The sequence below is a fragment of the Eutrema salsugineum genome, unplaced genomic scaffold (genome assembly GCF_000478725.1).
Source record: "Eutrema salsugineum unplaced genomic scaffold, Eutsalg1_0 scaffold_22, whole genome shotgun sequence".
Taxonomy (NCBI): domain Eukaryota; kingdom Viridiplantae; phylum Streptophyta; class Magnoliopsida; order Brassicales; family Brassicaceae; genus Eutrema; species Eutrema salsugineum.
The window spans coordinates 1747788-1765801 of record NW_006256812.1 but is presented as its reverse complement, the minus strand read 5'-3'; the positions used below and the strand labels follow the sequence as shown (position 1 = coordinate 1765801).

The 18014-nt window shown below is 38.5% G+C and overlaps 6 protein-coding genes across 9 annotated transcripts; 4 read left to right on the top strand and 2 right to left on the bottom strand.

Moving 5' to 3' along the window:
- The first annotated feature begins 311 nt into the window (after positions 1-311).
- On the top strand, positions 312-1591 carry LOC18015812 (transcription termination factor MTERF9, chloroplastic). The gene has a single exon (XM_006397915.2). The coding sequence runs from the start codon at positions 334-336 to the stop codon at positions 1519-1521; it is 1188 nt and encodes a 395-aa protein (XP_006397978.2). The 5' UTR covers positions 312-333; the 3' UTR covers positions 1522-1591.
- A 277-nt stretch (positions 1592-1868) lies between these two features.
- LOC18015600 (metal tolerance protein C1) lies at positions 1869-5247 on the top strand. 2 transcript variants are annotated; one of them, XM_006397914.2, is made up of 12 exons: positions 1869-2485; positions 2575-2644; positions 2729-2826; positions 3145-3269; positions 3516-3631; positions 3733-3829; positions 3939-4023; positions 4194-4256; positions 4341-4446; positions 4527-4669; positions 4769-4860; positions 4945-5247. In XM_006397914.2, the coding sequence occupies exons 1-12, from the start codon at positions 2168-2170 to the stop codon at positions 5051-5053; spliced, it is 1422 nt and encodes a 473-aa protein (XP_006397977.1). In that variant the 5' UTR covers positions 1869-2167; the 3' UTR covers positions 5054-5247. The 2 variants fall into 2 exon arrangements, with proteins under 2 accessions (XP_006397977.1, XP_024010771.1); XM_024155003.1 differs by having other exon boundaries at positions 2175-2485; positions 2575-2648; positions 4945-5210.
- A 929-nt stretch (positions 5248-6176) lies between these two features.
- On the bottom strand, positions 6177-9773 carry LOC18015599. 3 transcript variants are annotated; one of them, XM_024155063.1, is made up of 3 exons: positions 9684-9773; positions 8090-8827; positions 6177-8004 (listed from the first exon to the last, which is right to left on the bottom strand). In XM_024155063.1, the coding sequence occupies exons 1-3, from the start codon at positions 9714-9716 to the stop codon at positions 6379-6381; spliced, it is 2397 nt and encodes a 798-aa protein (XP_024010831.1). In that variant the 5' UTR covers positions 9717-9773; the 3' UTR covers positions 6177-6378. The 3 variants fall into 3 exon arrangements, with proteins under 3 accessions (XP_024010831.1, XP_024010833.1, XP_024010832.1); XM_024155065.1 differs by having other exon boundaries at positions 8972-9746; XM_024155064.1 differs by having other exon boundaries at positions 9308-9746.
- Positions 9774-13394: 3621 nt separating this feature from the next.
- On the top strand, positions 13395-13865 carry LOC18015597 (nuclear transcription factor Y subunit B-5). Its single transcript, XM_006397912.1, has one exon. The coding sequence runs from the start codon at positions 13395-13397 to the stop codon at positions 13863-13865; it is 471 nt and encodes a 156-aa protein (XP_006397975.1).
- Positions 13866-14738: 873 nt separating this feature from the next.
- On the top strand, positions 14739-16752 carry LOC18015598 (WD repeat-containing protein 89 homolog). Its single transcript, XM_006397910.2, has 8 exons — positions 14739-14923; positions 15023-15236; positions 15351-15446; positions 15530-15604; positions 15752-15862; positions 15947-16038; positions 16111-16195; positions 16297-16752. The coding sequence occupies exons 1-8, from the start codon at positions 14787-14789 to the stop codon at positions 16633-16635; spliced, it is 1149 nt and encodes a 382-aa protein (XP_006397973.1). The 5' UTR covers positions 14739-14786; the 3' UTR covers positions 16636-16752.
- On the bottom strand, positions 16708-17692 carry LOC18015596 (REF/SRPP-like protein At2g47780). Its single transcript, XM_006397911.2, has 2 exons — positions 17376-17692; positions 16708-17288 (listed from the first exon to the last, which is right to left on the bottom strand). Exons 1-2 carry the CDS (start codon positions 17673-17675, stop codon positions 16893-16895), a joined length of 696 nt encoding a protein of 231 aa, XP_006397974.1. The 5' UTR covers positions 17676-17692; the 3' UTR covers positions 16708-16892.
- Positions 17693-18014: the final 322 nt, after the last annotated feature.

The following is an 18014-nucleotide window of genomic DNA, read 5'->3' as shown; positions in this document are numbered from 1 at the left end:
AAAACAAATAAATTTTGTCTTTTTTTCCTGCAGTAAACTAATTAGTAATTATTAATTAATTGTTATTTTTGTGAGAATGACGGTAAGGTCCTTGGGCGAGGATAGCGCGCGAGTGGCCAACATGTGAAAAAAAAAGAGGGCAGTTTCATTGCACTTACTAACCCTCTCTCTCAGCGAGAGAGAGAGAGACAAGTGGTCACCTTTTTTTGTTTAGCCCATTAAGACCATAAATAAGCCCATTTAAGGATAGATCGGCCCACCCTAAGAAGACGAATAGTGTATAGCATTCAGCAGAGTTAAAGAGTGTCTCTTCTCTCTGAGTCTCTCCCACATATGGCTCTTCAAAGGACAAGGCACTTCCTTTCCTTTCCCTTTCCCTTTCGGATTACAACAACAACAACAACCTTCTCCTTACTGCCTTGTAATCGGAGACCACTCTGCGTCTTCTCTCTTCACGCTCAGTTTTCTTCTACCAAAAACCCTAAAGATGATGAGCACAAGAGACTCTCCTTCACCATTGATTATCTTGTCGACTCTTGTGGGTTATCTCCGGATTACGCCATCGTAGCCGCTCGTAAGCTCCTGCTTGATTCTCCCGAACGCCCCAACACCGTCCTGAGCCTCCTTCGCGACCATGGATTCTCCACCGCCCAGATCTCCAGCCTCGTCAAGAAACGCCCCGTTTTGCTGCTCGCCAATGCTCAATCCGTTCTCCTCCCAAAACTCCGATTCTTCCTCTCCATCGGCGTCTCCAAATCCTTACTCGCCCGAACCCTTGCCTCTGATCCCACCATCTTGACCAGGAGCCTCGCCAACCAGCTTATCCCTTCCTACAATTTCCTCAAGAGCGTTCTCGACTCCGACACCAAGATCGTCGCTGCGCTTCGCCGGACCACCTGGGTTTTCCTCGAGGACCACACCAAGAACCTCGTCCCCAACATCAACTACATGTCCGAGATGGGCGTCCCCGATAAATGCATCCAGCTCCTCCTCACCCATTTCCCCGAGGCTGTGATGCAAAAGAACCACGACTTCCGCGCAATCACGACGCAGGCCAAAGCCATGGGATTCAATCCCCAAAAATCAACCTTTGTGCTGGCCATTCACGCTCTCTCTGGGAAATGCAACAAGTCCATATGGGACAAGTGTTTCGAGGTCTACCAGAGATGGGGCTGGTCCGCAGACGACATCATGTGCGCATTCAATAAGCACCCGCACTGTATGATGCTCTCGGAGAGGAAGATCAACACGACGATGGAGTTTCTTGTCAAGGAGATGAATCTGGCGCCTAGATCGATCGCAAAGTGTCCCGTCGTTCTCTTCTTCAGCCTAGACAAGAGGATTATCCCAAGATGTTCCGTGATTAAGGTTTTGGCATCCAAGGGGATGGTGAAGCAAGACTGGAGCTTGACGTCATTGTTGGTCCCTGTGGAGAAAGTGTTCTTGGAGAAGCTCGTGATCAAGTACGAGGAGGAGTTGCCTGAGTTGATGGATGTGTATAGAGGATACACCAATCTCTGAGCTTTTCTTTGTTTGCCTGTTTAGAGAAGACTTTTTAGTGTATTCCATTTTTGGTAATAAAGGGAGAGTTGATTAACAAAGTTGAATTCATTATACAGTAGTCAAGCCTCAATCATCAAGAACATGTGGAGTTGAAAAACAAGGCAGAACAAGCTCTTTGGTTTTACCATATGCAATGCTCTAACAAAGGCTTTCAAATCTAAAAGCCTTTGATAGAAAACTGCTGAGTTAGGCTGGGAAATAAGCTTTGGATCTGTGGACTCGAACATCAGGAAAGTCTACAGAGCTAACGTGTGACCTGAAATCCGATCGTCCCTTAAAAACACTCAGCATTTTCTAATCGATGAACTGCTTTTCACTACTTATCATCAATAAACAATGGGATAGGTAAAAGGATACAATCAAAACTCAAGCTTGGGAAGGATGGAAACTGCCATTGTGGTTTTGAAATACTCTGTTTTTCTAAATTAAAAACTCAAGACGGCCAAAAAAAAAAAAAGAGAGAGAGAGAGAAAAGAAAAGAAAAGGAATTGTCTTTGGAGTGAGTCAGTCTTTGATCAGATTGTGGATATCGATTTTGATCTTGAAATCCTAGAGACAGAGATAGATCCGATGTTGGTTTCTTCTGATTGATTCGATTAGCTGAATGGGTATCGTGCTGAAAACCATTTGTAGGTCGTCCCTTTCTCGATTATCCCTTCACCGTCATCATCTTCTACAGTCACCACTCCGGCAATCTTCCTCGGAAAACCCTAGTTTCGATCTCCCCAGAAGGTGGCATTTTGGGCACTCTCACCCCCCTGAATCTGATCACCAACATCAAAGGTCTAAAGAAGAAGGGGAGAAGATTTTCCGGCTTGGTCTCACCGCAGATATCGGTTTATCTGTCGGAAAAGCTCTCACCGGTTATCTCTGCGGCAGCACAGCGATTATCGCGGACGCTGCTCATTCCGTTTCCGATGTGGTAATAATCCCTTTCAATGATTCTCTCGATTCATGCATACACACAAATTGTGAAACGATCCTTTCTTTCTCTCTCTCTCTCTCTCTCAGGTTCTAAGTGGTGTTGCTCTCTTCTCTTACAGAGCTGCAAATGTTCCTAAGGACAAAGAACATCCCTATGGTTGGTTGGTTCCCCATCACTAGCTTGGATTGTTATTTTTTTTAGGAGCTTTACGTTTTCCACACGAATTTCTCCTTCCCGCAGGTCACGGTAAATTTGAAACTCTCGGAGCCCTCGGAATCTCTGGCATGCTTTTGGCAACTGGCTGTGGTATTGCGTGGCATGCTTTCCACCTTTTACTTGTATGAGCTTTTACAGATGACTCTCTCTTTTTTTCGCTCTTTCATTTTTCACTAGTATTATGCTCATCTTCATCTCCAAATCGTTGGTTTTAGCATGTCCCATTGGATTTGACTGATGAGATATTGATATCTACTATAAATAAAGACTAAGGTTTCTCCAGCTCAACTTTCACTGTAACGATCCTGCATTGGTCGCTCTACAGAAAAGAAGGGAAAAAAACATTTTTAGATGTTTGGTTTACTATAATGTGCACATTATCTATGCTAATGTGAGTTGGCGCTGAGATATCTTTTTCTCTCTTCCTTTCGCATATGTAGAGTGCACTGTCCGCAGCTCCTGAGGTGGTTCAGCAGATTCATGGTGGACATCATCACGGAATTGATATGAGTCATCCCATTCTCGCTTTGAGTGTGACTATTGCTTCCATTTCTATCAAGGAAGGGTACAAAAGATAGTTTATTATCACTCTTTATATTCAACAAGTTTGTGATAGCTCATAGCTTAACCTCGGCTCAAAGTAGACAATATTAACTTGTTTTGATTTACTTTGGTTAGATTTGCTTCTCCCGATTTGTGTAGTTATCACTGAAACAGGAAGAGATTTGGAAATATATTTTTTTGGTGCTATTCCTTCATCCATATCTGTTCGCTTATTTTGATCATTCTGCCTGAACCTTATGCTTCTCAGGCTTTACTGGATCACAAAACGAGCAGGAGAAAAACGAGGGAGTGGATTGATGATGGCAAATGCATGGCATCACCGATCAGATGCAATTTCTTCTGTAGTTGCACTGGTTGGAGTTGGTAAGCATTTATATCCAACGAGTAAATGCTTAAAGCATATGGCTGTTAATAAAGGGAGACGTGAAGTTTTGGAAAAATCATGAAAAATTACTTCTCTGCAGGAGGTTCTATTCTCGGAGTTCACTTTTTAGATCCCCTAGCCGGTCTTGTTGTCTCGGCAATGATTTTCAAAGCTGGACTGGAAACGGGACACCAAAGGTACTCACGCCTTTCTCTGAGGGTGTATATATATAAAGGGTGTATTAGCTTGAACATGGAATAATGGTTACACCATTTTCATTGGTGAAATTTCATTTCATTTGTTTAGTGTCTTGGAACTGGTGGATGCTGCTATACCAGCTCAGCAATTAGAGCCAGTAAGGCAAACCATATTACAGGTTGAAGGAGTCAAGGTATGGATTATGGATCCCTGTACATATCACGATGATAGGCATTCGAATAAATAAACATTGATATATAGTATTTTCTTTTCTAGATGCAGTCTCTCTTTAATCAGAAAGCTTTTTTTTTTTTTTTTTTGTAAGTGATTGCTAATGAATGTCAATATTTTTCTTATCCATAGGGATGTCATCGGCTAAGGGGTAGGAGAGCTGGCTCATCGTTGTATCTTGATGTACACATTGTGGTGAGCGGCGAGCGCTGCTTCCTTCTGTATCGACTAGAAAAAATTCTCTCTGAAAAATAATTAATTACCGCCTTTTCCTTACAGGTAGATCCCTTTTCCAGTGTGAGTGTTGCACATGAGGTAGGAGAATATGTACGGAGACAGATCAATGAGAACCATCCTGAAGTCTCTGAAGTTTTCATTCATATAGGTATGCAGCATGCTGCACTGTGAAAATATAGGTATCCATTGCTTGTTGGTCTTAGCTATAATCTCAACTTGTCCTTGCAGATCCAGCCTTTTTACATTTTTCATGTAGCATGATGGATCACGATAATACAAATATGGAAAGTAATCAAGAAAGTAACATCTGCGTAGAGATTAAACATGTCGAAGCCACTGTCTCAGACATTTTTTCGTCACAGTTTTCTGAGGTGCTCTGTTTATTGTTTCTATAATTCAGACCTAACTCAACCTCCAGCTATTTCTGTTTATTAATTTTAAAGCCAATTGAATCTTCCACATATCTGCAGAAAATGACGATCAAACGAGTTACACCCCACTTGTCGCACAGCAAGATCTTGCTCCAAATCGAAGTCGCAATGCCATCGACCATGACAATTCAGTAAAGCTCTTCCATCTCTGCACTTGTACGCCATTTATTTGGTTACTCTTGTAACCATCTGACAAGTATTTGGCTTATCTGCAGGGACGCCATGAGAGCTGCTGAAGATGCAGAGAAGGAGATTCTGAAGGCAGCTCCTAATGTGGCTCGTGTCAGCATTCAGCTTAGTCTTAAGAACTCCTTGCCTCAGTAATTAGCTCTGGTGTTTGAAAGAAATGACAAGTGAAAACTGCTCAGCAATAGCTGCAACAAGTACAGCTTTGAAAAAAATACACAATGAACCAATTCTGTTTTACAACTATATCGTAGTTCAAATACTTGTTGTGAACATAGTTGAACTTGAACCTGAGCCAATACTTGAACTTGTACGTATTCAAATTCAACGTTCTCAAAACAAACACACAATCAAGCAAAAGATGTCTCAAATACTCAGGTTATTGGTCACCATTAGCTTCATCTCTCTATCGTCATTAATGAGAAAATCGTTAGAAAACCAACACATGAGATTTCAGTTTATTTGAAAGATTTATCGTGGAATAGGTAAATGACAAGACTATCCGGTTCTTTCAAATGCATGTGGGATTTCATGTGTTAGGGATGTTATTCAATAATGAATTTAAAAATGAATTTTCTAGGTTTTATAATCTTCTAGATTTAAAATTTGATATCAGTTTTATGGATTCATTTATTTAGATTCTAAAATCTCTGCAATATACATTGGATTTTGATTCTAATAATCTTATATATAAAAGATGATCAATTCTCTCCATATGAGTGACACATCATCATTTTAAATTGATATGGAGATGACATGTGTCACTTTTATAATTTAAAGTTATCATTTATTAAAAAAAAATTTTAATATCAAGTTTTAAAACACTAGAATATAAACAGTTTTTTATTAATTGATTGATAATAATTGATATTTATTGTAATTTTATATAATTCTTAACTTTTTTTTAAAGATATTATATTTTAAATTGATTTTTAATTCTTTTGGATAAAATTTTTAAAATTATTTATAATAACATACTAATACATATCGCAAATAATGATTATATTTTTTTTATATTTATGATATTGTATTTTAAATTAATTTTTAAGATTGTTTCTTTTATATATAAAATTTTTAAAATTGTTTGTAATAACATACTAACATACATAACAAAAAAAAATTATATTTTTTTTATATAAGATTTGAAAATTGTTAAAAAGAAAAACCCACACGTTATGTGCAGGTATTCACCTAGTTTACTATAACACTTTATTGGAATTGATTTGAAATGACTTAATATACAAAGATTTTAAAAGTCATTTAGTTTTGAATAACAACCCTTACTTTTGGAAATGATAATCATCACACCATTTATCTATGGAAAAGAAGGTAAAATAATACTAACACTATTAGTTAACATGCATTCCCATAAATTTTAGCAAAAAGAAGAAGCTAAAACGCATTTTTGAGATATATAAACTGTAAAATGAAATTAGACTGTAAAGGTCAGATCAAAGCCAAGACTATTCATACTCGTCAGTGTTCGAACCATCCTCCACAGTTCCGTTTCTGAAGCCAGAGGACACAAGTGAGTGTCGATGGATGCGCTTTGTAGACTTTGTTCTGCTTGACTTGCTTCTTGACTCCTCCTTAGCCTTTCTCTTCTTTTTCGAGTTACCAAGGTACCCGAAAGCAAAAGCTTCCAGTGCCTTTGTAGTCAACGGTCGGGTCCTTGTACTCTGCCTCCGCCCAGGAAGCAGATCACCGGTTACCTGCAGCTCCTGTGGCTTACACTGCATTTCCACATCCATTGGCACAGATGACTGTTCGGCACAAGAACTCTCACTGTTGTGCACCATGTCTGTGATGACAGTATCAGTACCATTATCTTCGCGTTCTAGTGAGATTTGCGAAACGTTCAAGTCGAAATCTTCTCTGGTTCTTTCTGGTGATATATGGCCATCTTCATTTCTTCCACAGGAGCTATCATCTACAAAGGAATCGGTTGAGGACAGTTTCAGAGTTTGATCTTGATCGATATGCTCCTCCCTCATCAACACTACGTTTTGATCAGCTTCTGATGGGTTTGGTCTCATCTGTGTCCCGTTTTTCACTGGTTTCTTTTTCCTATACTGAGTTTTACCAAAACAACCTGATTCTCTCACGGTACAATCTGCCAAGCTACTCCTTTTGGCGCAGACGGGTAACAACTTTGGATTTCTTGGTCTCCCGCATCTACGGTTCTCACAGAGCGAAATGGTGCTTCGACTCGTGGAATTGTCCATGTTCACAGAGCTGCTCTTACCAGAACTAATACTGCCCCCACCGCACACTCTTGAAGCCATTGATTTAGCAGTCGTCGTCTCTGCCTTGTTTTCAGATTCTTCTGACAGGTTATCCTCAGATTCACTCAAGTAACTTGGGGAGTTTGCTACTGAATTGCCGGTCTCGACAGGCAGAGATCTTAGCTCTTTCAATGTACATCCATTCGCCTCACTGGTGTCCACAATCGTAAACATCGTGACCTCCTGACTTTTACTTGTTTTGCTACGTGGCTGTAGGTACCTTTTCTTGTTGTTCTTCTTCTTCTTGCTGTCATGTGAAGAATCATCAAACTCCTCTAAATTTATGGGCGGGTCATTCTTGATTACCTCTTCTTTCTTCTCTCCATCCTCATCAGTTGTGAGCTCAAGAAGCGTGGGATCTAAAGCAACTTTGTTCAAGACATCAGTGAGAGAATCAAAGTAGTGATTCCCCTTTGACATCTTCCTCCTGGAAAACTTATTGGCTTCCGGTATGAGAAAAACAAGAGAATTCCTTGGACCATCTTTCGGCTGCTCAGAGTGCCACCCCCTTGCCAGCAAACGTGGCCAAACAGCTTCCCAGAAGAGGTCACTGGACCGGGTTTTGCTCATCCTATATTCTCCGGTTAAGAATTTGACAATATCTGCAATCGGAAGATCATTTCGTATTCGTACTTCAGAGTTGCCATGATTCAACTTGGTTGGCTCTAACGCGCAGTTGCTCAGATCTTTCTTTCCTTTACCTATACCAATAGCTTCTGTAAGCATGTCGATACCAACAGTATTCTTTAAAGTGAACACATACTCCTCCAGTGCAATCTTATCTTCTCTAAATGCTTTAGATACCTACAAAACAACAACAACAGATACAACTCTCAACATTCTGCATTTCAGTTTTTCAGAAAACCAGAGAAGCATACGTTATACGTACCTGGAGCAACATACTCTTGCATTCCTCAGATACATGAGACGAGATCCGAGATAGCAATTCTTGTTGCCTCCAACCAGTCAATAACTTGTGGCCCTGAACAGAGCGTCTACTTCTCAACTTGCGCCCATCTACCCATCTCCGGTATTCATTAGACCTGTAAAATCTGCCGTAATAGTATGAGAGCATATCTCCCATCTTTTTGCTCCCAACAATTCTCTGCACCAAGACAAGGTTTTTCCCAAGACAGTAGAGGCCAAGAAGAAACCTCTGCTGCTCAGCGTCTTCCCAAGATTCACCCATAGTCCCAGGGAATGGATAGAGGGTCTCATCGAGCCACACGAATTTGAACTTAGCATTTCTTTGGCATGGCAATGCAAGCACAACACTCCTTGGTTTCATCCTGGCAGCCGGTTCAGATTTTACCAAGGAAACATCGTTCTCTTGTTCGCTCTCGGCCTCACGGAAACTTTTGAATTTCTCACTTCTTGTCCACATAAGTGGGATAGGCAAACAAAATGTAACCAGGCTCTGCGGGTGAGGCTCTGATCCAAAGCATCTAATGAGCTTGAAACGATCAAATTCTGGGACTAGAACAGGGATATCTGCCTGGTATTGATCTCCAACACGCGGAAGAACCTCAGGCTCTCCATTGATTCCACGTAGATATGGGGAATTCAGTTGCTTGGAGGCTTCATCGACAAAACCTTCCATGTCATCATCTGAATGCATTGGCTCCATCTGAGCAAATCACCAATAAATCCACAGCATAAAAAAAAAAAAACTCAATCTTGTTAACTGTTCTAAGCCACAGACAATAATGATACGCACATCCAAAGCAACTCTCTAAAGACAAGTTAGTTAGACTTCTTGGGCCTCAAATACCTTAAATCCCTAACATTGAAAGAGGATGCAGATACATTTCGACACGAAGAACAGGTTCAGAATCCATCACAAACCAATACTGAATGAAAGGATTTCGAAAACCCAAAGCTGCCGTTTTTAGGTACCATCACGAAACCAGCTAAAGAGAAGAAACAAATTCAAACCCACAAATGACCCTAAACCGAAAAACGCTAGATACCTGATTTGTTTCGCTAAGAACTTGTTATAAACCAAACTAGGAAAGAAACCATTTTTAACGCTACTACATTAGACCCTCGTATGTATATACATATTCACACATGAGAAGGAATAAAGAAAGAAACTTTGGTTGCTAACCTCCATGGAAGAAGTCCGGCCAACATTAAGAAAAAAGCCAACGTCGAGCAATAAAATTAAAACCAGAGCAACAGAAATGGGTACCCAAAAAGTTTATGAATCTCTATGTTTTGAATCTAGATGTCAACTTCGCGTGTGATTAGCATAACCCAAAGAGCTTACGATACGAACAACAAACGGCGAAACAGACAGAGCAATGAAAAGAAAAAAAAAAGAAAAAAGATAGTGTATTATTATATTTATATATTAGAGGAACCCAAAATGAAAAAAGAAAAAGACAAGTCGCGTGAAAAGACGGAGACGAGGAGGAGGAAGAAGAAGAAGAAGAAGAAGAAGAAGACGTGGTCTAAAGGAAAGGAAAGAGCTTTCAGATTACCTCTCGTACCCAAACACAACTCAGCTTTGGCATCCACACCAAAACTTACAAATTCTCTGGCAGACTTTCTCAACCAAAATAAAAATCTAGGAAATAAATACGGAAATTGCTAAATCCATCTGTATATTATTTTATGTATGTATGTATATGTAATATGTTTTTGCATATGTACATGTATATATATCTATATATAAAATGGATCTTACGCTCTTTTTTTTTTCTCTTTAGAATTTATCAAGAGCGTGAGACCACGCGTTCTTCTACTAGATGGGCCTCTAATAAATGGTCTCAAAATACTACATTACCCTTACACTGACGAGTGTTTCTTCGTGTCCTTTGGCCTATTTTCGCAATTTAACATGCTTTCCTGGCATGTGAAACTTTTTTTTAACCTCATTTAAACCTTTTTTTTTTTGGTAAAACTCTAATTCACTTTCATATTTTATTTAGTCTCTTATAAATATATACTCAAAAACTCCATCAGTTGAAATCCTAAAATAACCTAGACAAAATTATCTCTTTTTAGAAATTTGTACAAAAGAGAACTAATTAAACATAAATGAATATTGCTTTACTGATCATCTATCTCGCGTATGACGTGGGAAAATATGTACGTATGTAGTTTGAAAGAAAAGAAAGAAAAAAAAAACATAGTGTTATTGATATATAAGAATCGGCCATTAAGTCGTTTAACATAAACCCAAAGCTGAGGCTAAGCCCATTATGGTTCTCATGGTAGGCCTAAGCTGAGCGAAAGCCTTATAATCCCCACGTCGGCTTTACCGTTGCCCGTATCTGGATTTTTATCGACTGCCGAAAAAATAGCGAAAAACTATTATTACTAGTAATTAATATAAAAGAAGTAAAAGACAAAGTAACTTCGTATTTTAACATACTGACATAATGTTTAACGCATTGTCCCACCCACAGAACTAATCGCACGCTTAACTGTACTTTGTCTATGACTATATTCACTAAACTCGATTTTTTTTTGGTTAAATGTTAAGATACTAAACCCGTTCTTGACAAGTAGGAAATAGAAACGCAATGAAAATTACTTACGATTCAATTAATCGAATAGTGATGCTGATGCATGACCATATATGCTTTCTTTACTCTACATGAATTAATATATACTTTTTCGAACCAATTTTTGGTTAATAAATAATATAGCACATAAGGACGTTTTACGAAACACAAATATGGTATTACATTTATATGCTTTGAAAAATATTTTTCAGATAATCATGACCATGTTTCGATAATTAGTTCTTAACCCGTTTAAAACCCCTCTCGAGGAATCAATTTAACCATTTGATTAAGAGGTTGAGATGGTTAAAACCAATGTTATTGACCAAGTAAAAATAGTTACTTTATCATAATACTCTATGAATTTAAAACGACCATTTTTTTTGCACATTATCTTAAACTACATTATAATATACTAATGCTTTGAACGTCATCTTGCATCGTTTAATTAATTGTATAAATAAAGGCGTACATAATTTGTTTAGCTGTTACAACGTGGTCCTATCCACCACTGGCCGACACTTGTCCTCGGTTTAATAGTTATTTACATATATAGCTGTAAATATTTAACCACCTGACTTAGGTTTTTGGGGAAAACAAATAGAATAAAATACTAATCCACAAGTATCATATACTTCTAGAACATCAGGCTCACTAAAACCATCTAAAATCCTTTTCTTGACATTACTTTTTTAGTACATAATGCATTCAGTGACATTTTTTTTTTAAGGGAATGTTTTTTTTTAAACAGCTCGAGTGCTCGTCTATAAGAAGACGACAAAGATCATAAATGTTTTCGTTTCGTCTCGATACATAATATACTATATACCGACTGAAAGTCCTAATATAAGGTTTTTTTCGCTAATATCAAAGAGCTTTCAGTTTTGATGATAATTCCATTCTATTTATCTATGTATTCAAACGGTTTACATTAATGAGAATTAAGGATTGCATAAAAATATTGTTTGCTAAAACTATATTGATTCAAAAATTATTATAATATAGAAAAGAAACAACAAATAAACCACAAAACAACACAATGATTTTTTCAAACCTACAATTTGATGAGAATGGATTTTTTTAAATAACTCGGATCCAAAAAAACTTGACATTCTCTGAAAATAACAAATATCTTTCTAAACTTAGCCTTTGTCAAAGAATTTATTGTCAAATTATCTTTTTATGGAGACTGGCTTAGTAGATCGTCAGATAAATGAGCATCACAACAAAAAATAAGAAAAAATAACAAAAGAGTCAAACTAACAAATAGAGAAGATCAAGTTAGTATTAAGAAGATGTCACCGATATCTCCGGCGACAGATGACCAGGATCTGATAAATATTCAAAAGTAGATATGATGCTTTTAACTATGAAGTTCTAATAGAAGTTAGGAAGATTGATCAAATTAACTATTAGTTAAACAATATCTATATGGAAGGGATTGGTTTTTTTCTTCTTTTGATAGACACGGAAATAATTATAAGTTTTTTTCATTGATAGTATTATATCTGTCGTAATACAACTAAAGGACTAATTCCAATTCTTAGATATCAATCGAAACTCAATCTGTACATTTATTTACCAATAACCCGAGAGAAATAAAACACGTATAAGTAGAAATAGAGGATCGTATCTTTAAATTCAAATGAAGAACACTAAGAGAGTACTGAGGAGTGACAAAATTAATTTCATTATGCTTTTAAAAGAAGTAACAAACTATTTATAGGCTCTTCAATCTTGGCAAGCTATCAGACTACTAATTATAGACCACTAGACGTGCTCTTATGAGGGCCACAGTTAGATATTATTGCCTATTAAATTAAGGGAACTCGTAGTTCTTATTTATATTTATCGATGGGGTACTAATTATAGATACTTACTGTGACATCATTGTATATTTCACTCCTTATATTAGCTCGCTCCGCAAAAAGTACCATTACCAGTTGTCCACACCAAAAGTACATACGATTCGATTTATAATATAATCGTAGAAAACACTTCCAACAACCCAACTATACATTCTATCTTTCTCAACAAAAATCCAGTTATTCAATTACTTATTAATGACTATTATACGACATATACAATTATACATGATATGGTGCGCAGGGCAAAAACAAAACTTAACAACGAATGGACTGAAAAACCGTTAGGTAATAGAATGGTCAACAAGAGACTACTAGAACCACTTGGCCACTTTTACCAACTATATCATCTATTAGTTTGCTATAGGAAACCGTACTGAGTTAAGGAGAAATTAAGAGAAATTAAGATAAATGTTTAACCGTAATGAGTTAACGAGAAATTAAGAGAAATGAGCTTGACCTGCCACATTGTCTCCCTAGTGACTAGAGAGGCTTAGTGACATAGACCTCTCTCATTGGTTGTATGACACGTCATCACCATCTACGACCATAGATAGATACCTCCTCCTTCAGCGCCATTAATTGTCTACTTATATATAAAGCTAATTAAACTACACAAATCTCTGTCCAAATGAATATTTATCAGATTTATACATATAAACCTTTTTCTTTTAATTCTTCTCTGCCGCATCATTTGGCGAACTACATAATTTCGTTTGGAGAGTTCATTAGTAAATCGTATTGTTCTTATTATATATATATATTTCAGATTGACCCCTCCCCAAGATTTCTCCACTGATTTATTAGATTTATTTTGATGGCGGGGAATAATTATCCTTGGTTCCAAAATCCAAACCCTAGATTCCAAAATTACAACTTTGCGAGCAGCTCATCTAATCAACACCATGGCTTAGTGGTGGAGGATCAACAACAAGAAGACAACATGATGATAAAAGAACAAGACAGGCTACTTCCGATAGCAAACGTAGGAAGGATCATGAAGAACATTCTGCCACCAAATGCAAAGATCTCCAAAGAAGCAAAAGAGACTATGCAAGAATGTGTCTCCGAGTTCATAAGCTTCGTCACCGGAGAAGCCTCCGATAAATGCCACAAGGAGAAGAGAAAGACCGTTAATGGAGACGATATATGTTGGGCTATGGCAAATCTAGGGTTTGATGATTACGCCGAGCAGCTCAGGAAGTATTTAAATCTTTACCGAGTTTTTGAACTTGAGAGAGCCAGTCATCACGGCAAAGGAGGAGCTAAATCCTCACCGGATTATTAATTGATCGGTGGTTGATGATTATATATTTGTCCCGACGACCAGCTTCTTTCATCATATATAGTTCTTCTACATATATATAAATAAGCCTCTATGGTTCTATAAGATGTATTTGGTTTGAACCTGTAAAGATATCTGTGTTAGTACAGATATAATTACTCGTATCAATCTGACTCATGCTTGGAATGTACGCTTTTACTCCAAATTTAAAATTGACCATTTCAACCGATTTTTGTTATTAATACCATTTAAACTGTTGATCAAATAAATACTGTATGATATTCTTAGAAGATTAATATACATATGTAGAGAATCTGATTTATTAATATTGGCATATATATATAGTTATATATATATATGTATATATAGTTAACGATAATTTAAGGTAGTTAAGTGTTGACGTTAAGAAGAAAATAAAAGTTTCTTAGATTGTTAGATGTGATAAAAGTTTTTTTTTTTTTTTTTTTGTGTGTCAATCACTCAAACTATCAGTAGACAGTAGACTCGGTAGTAATGATGGTAAATAACTGAATGTTAATATTTGAAATACGTTTTTTATATATATTTGAAATATGTTATAGTGTGTTTTGTTTTTTTTTTTCGGTTGTCTTCCTCCTTCGTCATTATGCATTTATGTTTAATGTTCATGATGAAAGAGTAAAAGAAATGACAAACTAAAAAAATTATCATCGAGAGGAGGAATTTGCTATACTATATATGGGCGAAGATAGGATTTCTTTGCTGATTCCTTGCTTGTAGTAAAAGTTGTCGTAATGCAAAGTAGTGTTGGGTCATAAATGGGCCAAAAAATGAAAACGGGCCATATAACAATGACGTTTAGAGAGTTGAAAGCTTATCCTCCTCGTTTGGATCAACAAACCCTAACTGTTAAACCCTTTGAAAAAAAAAACAAAAAAAAAAGACATGGAAGAAGCGTCGGAGATGGAAGTGGAGGTGCAAAATCGTCAACTTTCAGACTCTTCTTCGGTGAAGAAATTTGGCCTCAAGAACTCTATTCCGACCAACTTCGGCACTGACTACGTCTTCCAGATTGTCCCAAAGTAAGGAATCTGCTCTCCAGTTATTCTTGGAAACCAAGCCAAATTAATTGGGTTATTGAGAGAGAACCCAGCTCTTTCTTTTTGTTCTGTGTGTGACAGAATCGATTGGACAGCAATCGCGGTGTCGCTATCGACCAACACCGTGAAGCTTTACTCGCCGGTGACAGGTCAATACTACGGCGAATGTAAAGGTCACTCCGATACCATCAATCAGATTGCGTTTTCATCGGACTCGGCGGCGTCTCCTCACGTTCTGCACTCTTGCTCCTCCGATGGCACAATCAGATCCTGGGACACACGTAGTTTCCAGCAGGTGAATCTTTGTCTTTTCCTTTTGCTTTTTTCTTGGATCCTAGCAGTAAAATGTGATTCATTTTCCCTTTATAACGCTTATGTGATTTGATTTAGTTCATGCATTCTTCTTCAGGTTTCGTGTATTGATGCTGAGAATGATCAGGAGATATTTAGCTTCTCCTATGGAGGTGCTGGAGATAATCTATTGGCTGGTGGATGCAAAGAGCAGGTTGGTCCTTGTTTTATATACATTATCTCTAAATGAATTCAAGCGCTCTGCCATTTTTAGAACTGCTTTTAATCTGGTGGCAGGTTCTTCTGTGGGATTGGAGAAACTCAAAGCAAGTTGCTTGTTTGGAGGAATCCCACATGGACGACGTCACTCAGGTGTGCTGCTTTTGTAATTTTTTCCTCTGCTCGACTGTAATGGAACTCCTTTACATCTCTCTAGTCTCATACTATTGTAGTTTGCTGCTAATAGGACTAGGAGTCAGTCAATTCTTAGCTCTTTTTCTTTGTATTTATGAACCACAGGTACACTTTGTTCCTAACAATCGGAACAAACTTCTTTCAGCCTCTGTGGACGGATTAATATGTCTGTTTAACACTGAAGGTGATATCAATGACGATGATCATCTGGAATCTGTAAGTTCCATATCTAAGATCTTTAACCTCTCTTTTCCGCTTAATCGATAGCGTGGAGAATACTAAACTCTTGTTACCTTTTAGGTGATCAACGTAGGAACTTCAATTGGGAAAATAGGTTTCCTTGGAGATTGCTATCAAAAACTCTGGTGTCTCACTCATATAGAAACTGTCAGGTATTTTCTTTATCCTGTTCATCACTAGTTAAGTCTATTAATTCCCTAATTTGTTTTTGACTTGCTTTCTAGTATTTGGAATTGGCAAGATGGAAGCTGTGAAGTTAACCTAGAGAACGCTCGGGAACTCGCATCTGATGGTTGGAGTCAAGATAATGTAAAAATCTCATTTCTTCTAACGAAACACACAACACTTAGAGAGAGAAACCTAACTAACTAAAAAGTCTGGAGAGCTTTCTCATGGTTGCTCTTTTGCAGGTTGATTATTTTGTTGATTGCCATTGTCCAGGAGGTGAAGACTTATGGGTGATTGGCGGAACCTGCGCAGGTACCATCGGTTATTTTCCGGTCAAGTGTAAACGGCCTGGATCAATCGGTTCCGCTGAAGCTATTCTTGGTGGAGGTCACGTGGAAGTAGTGAGGAGCGTTTTGCAAATGCCATGTGACTATGGAGGAGTTGCAGGGTTATTCGGATGGACCGGGGGTGAAGATGGCCGGTTATGTTGCTGGAAGTCCGATGAGAATATCAATCGGTCTTGGACTTCAAGCGAATTGGTCGTTAGGAACCGCAAGAAAAACAGACATTCTCCTTACTAAATAAGAAAAATACGATCAATGTTCTCTGCGTCTCGTGTCTTTATTATAACCAACAGTGAACAAAACGGTTCCTTGAGTTGTCTCTTATCCTCTCTTGTTATTAAAAGGGAAATTCTTTAAATGGAACAATCGAAATAGAAGATCGCGTCTTGAAAGGGAAATTTTCAACGAAACAAGAACAGAAACAAGATCCAGAGTACATGTAAACTGATCTGAACAAGGAATCATTGGCTATCATTGACTGAGCCATCATTACATTAGTGGAACTGGTCGGCTCGACGACACTGATCTTGGCACAATATATAAGATATCTTGTCGACAGGAATCATGGGTAGATACTCTGCCACCCAGAAGTCTCGTTCGCCGATGTAACGAACGGCGTCGTTGTACTTGTCCGACCAGTGAAACGCGGTTGGGATCAGGAGCTGCGCAACTTCCGGGAACAAGGGCACTCGATTCAGCAACCGCCACACCGCCGCTGCGTAATACTCGGCAACTGGTTCGTACTTGTCGCGGACGTTCCTGGCGATGCTCTTGGTAGTGTCGAGGACGCCAGAGCGTTGAACCTCCGTGGCCACCGTGAGGGCTTGGCTAGAAGCTTGCTTCACCAAAGAGGGAACGTACGTTTCCACATCGAAGAACACGTCGTCCACCTGCAAGCAAGGAAAACCAATGGGATTAATAGGAAGGGAAATAGGGGTTTAGGAGGAAAAAAAATTAAAGTTGAAAATGATTTCAACCTTACGATCGACGAAGAGGAGAAGCTTGAAAGGAACGTCGTGGAATGAGTCGTATAACGGTGCGAGTACCGTTTGAACGGTGGCTTCGATGTTGTCGACACCGAGTTTGAGAGGACCAGCGTTGTCTTTAGCCAACTCGTAGAGCCTCGACAAACACACGGCTAAGTAAATCGCCGCGACTTGGACGAAATCCAAGTGCTTGAGCTTCGTCTCAGCGTCGTCTTCCACCATTAACGAAGACGAAGAAGATGGTGTCACTTCCTGTGACTGCTCTTCCACTTCTATTTCATTTTCCGCCATCCTCAACTCTTCGTGCCGCTTGCTCACTAATCTCGTCTTTATAAAGAGGCATTCTCTCCGGACGGATGAGATTCATTCGATCGAAACCGGTGAGCCACGTGGCATTATATCATGCGCTCTTTTTTTTAGCTTTTAGCGAAAGGGATTGGATTTTCAGAGACCGCTAGGACACGTGCAATGTTTCTAATGGACCGTTTCGAAAACGTGGCAGGGCATGGGTCGCGACCATTTGCACGATAGGCACGGCCATTCCGTTTGGCACGAGACTTGTGGGTCCCACTTACATCACGTTTTGAAACTTACCGGGCCTACATTCTTTGAGTCACTTTATTTATTCTA

What these genes read in the sequence shown, in the direction of transcription:
- LOC18015812 (XM_006397915.2), top strand. Translation starts at nt 334, where the DNA reads ATGGCTCTTCAAAGGACAAGGCACTTCCTTTCCTTTCCCTTTCCCTTT.
- LOC18015600 (XM_006397914.2), top strand. Translation starts at nt 2,168, where the DNA reads ATGGGTATCGTGCTGAAAACCATTTGTAGGTCGTCCCTTTCTCGATTA. An exon ending in CTCATTCCGTTTCCGATGTG is followed by an intron (nt 2,486 to 2,574) that starts GTAATAATCCCT and finishes TCTCTCTCTCAG; the next exon opens with GTTCTAAGTGGTGTTGCTCT. An exon ending in AGTTGCACTGGTTGGAGTTG is followed by an intron (nt 3,632 to 3,732) that starts GTAAGCATTTAT and finishes ACTTCTCTGCAG; the next exon opens with GAGGTTCTATTCTCGGAGTT.
- LOC18015599 (XM_024155063.1), bottom strand. Translation starts at nt 9,716, where the DNA reads ATGCCAAAGCTGAGTTGTGTTTGGGTACGAGAG. An exon ending in GTTGTGTTTGGGTACGAGAG is followed by an intron (nt 8,828 to 9,683) that starts GTAATCTGAAAG and finishes TGATTTGCTCAG; the next exon opens with ATGGAGCCAATGCATTCAGA. An exon ending in GCAAGAGTATGTTGCTCCAG is followed by an intron (nt 8,005 to 8,089) that starts GTACGTATAACG and finishes GTTGTTTTGTAG; the next exon opens with GTATCTAAAGCATTTAGAGA.
- LOC18015597 (XM_006397912.1), top strand. Translation starts at nt 13,395, where the DNA reads ATGGCGGGGAATAATTATCCTTGGTTCCAAAATCCAAACCCTAGATTC.
- LOC18015598 (XM_006397910.2), top strand. Translation starts at nt 14,787, where the DNA reads ATGGAAGAAGCGTCGGAGATGGAAGTGGAGGTGCAAAATCGTCAACTT. An exon ending in ACATGGACGACGTCACTCAG is followed by an intron (nt 15,605 to 15,751) that starts GTGTGCTGCTTT and finishes TATGAACCACAG; the next exon opens with GTACACTTTGTTCCTAACAA. An exon ending in ATGGTTGGAGTCAAGATAAT is followed by an intron (nt 16,196 to 16,296) that starts GTAAAAATCTCA and finishes GCTCTTTTGCAG; the next exon opens with GTTGATTATTTTGTTGATTG.
- LOC18015596 (XM_006397911.2), bottom strand. Translation starts at nt 17,675, where the DNA reads ATGGCGGAAAATGAAATAGAAGTGGAAGAGCAGTCACAGGAAGTGACA. An exon ending in TCCTCTTCGTCGATCGTAAG is followed by an intron (nt 17,289 to 17,375) that starts GTTGAAATCATT and finishes CCTTGCTTGCAG; the next exon opens with GTGGACGACGTGTTCTTCGA.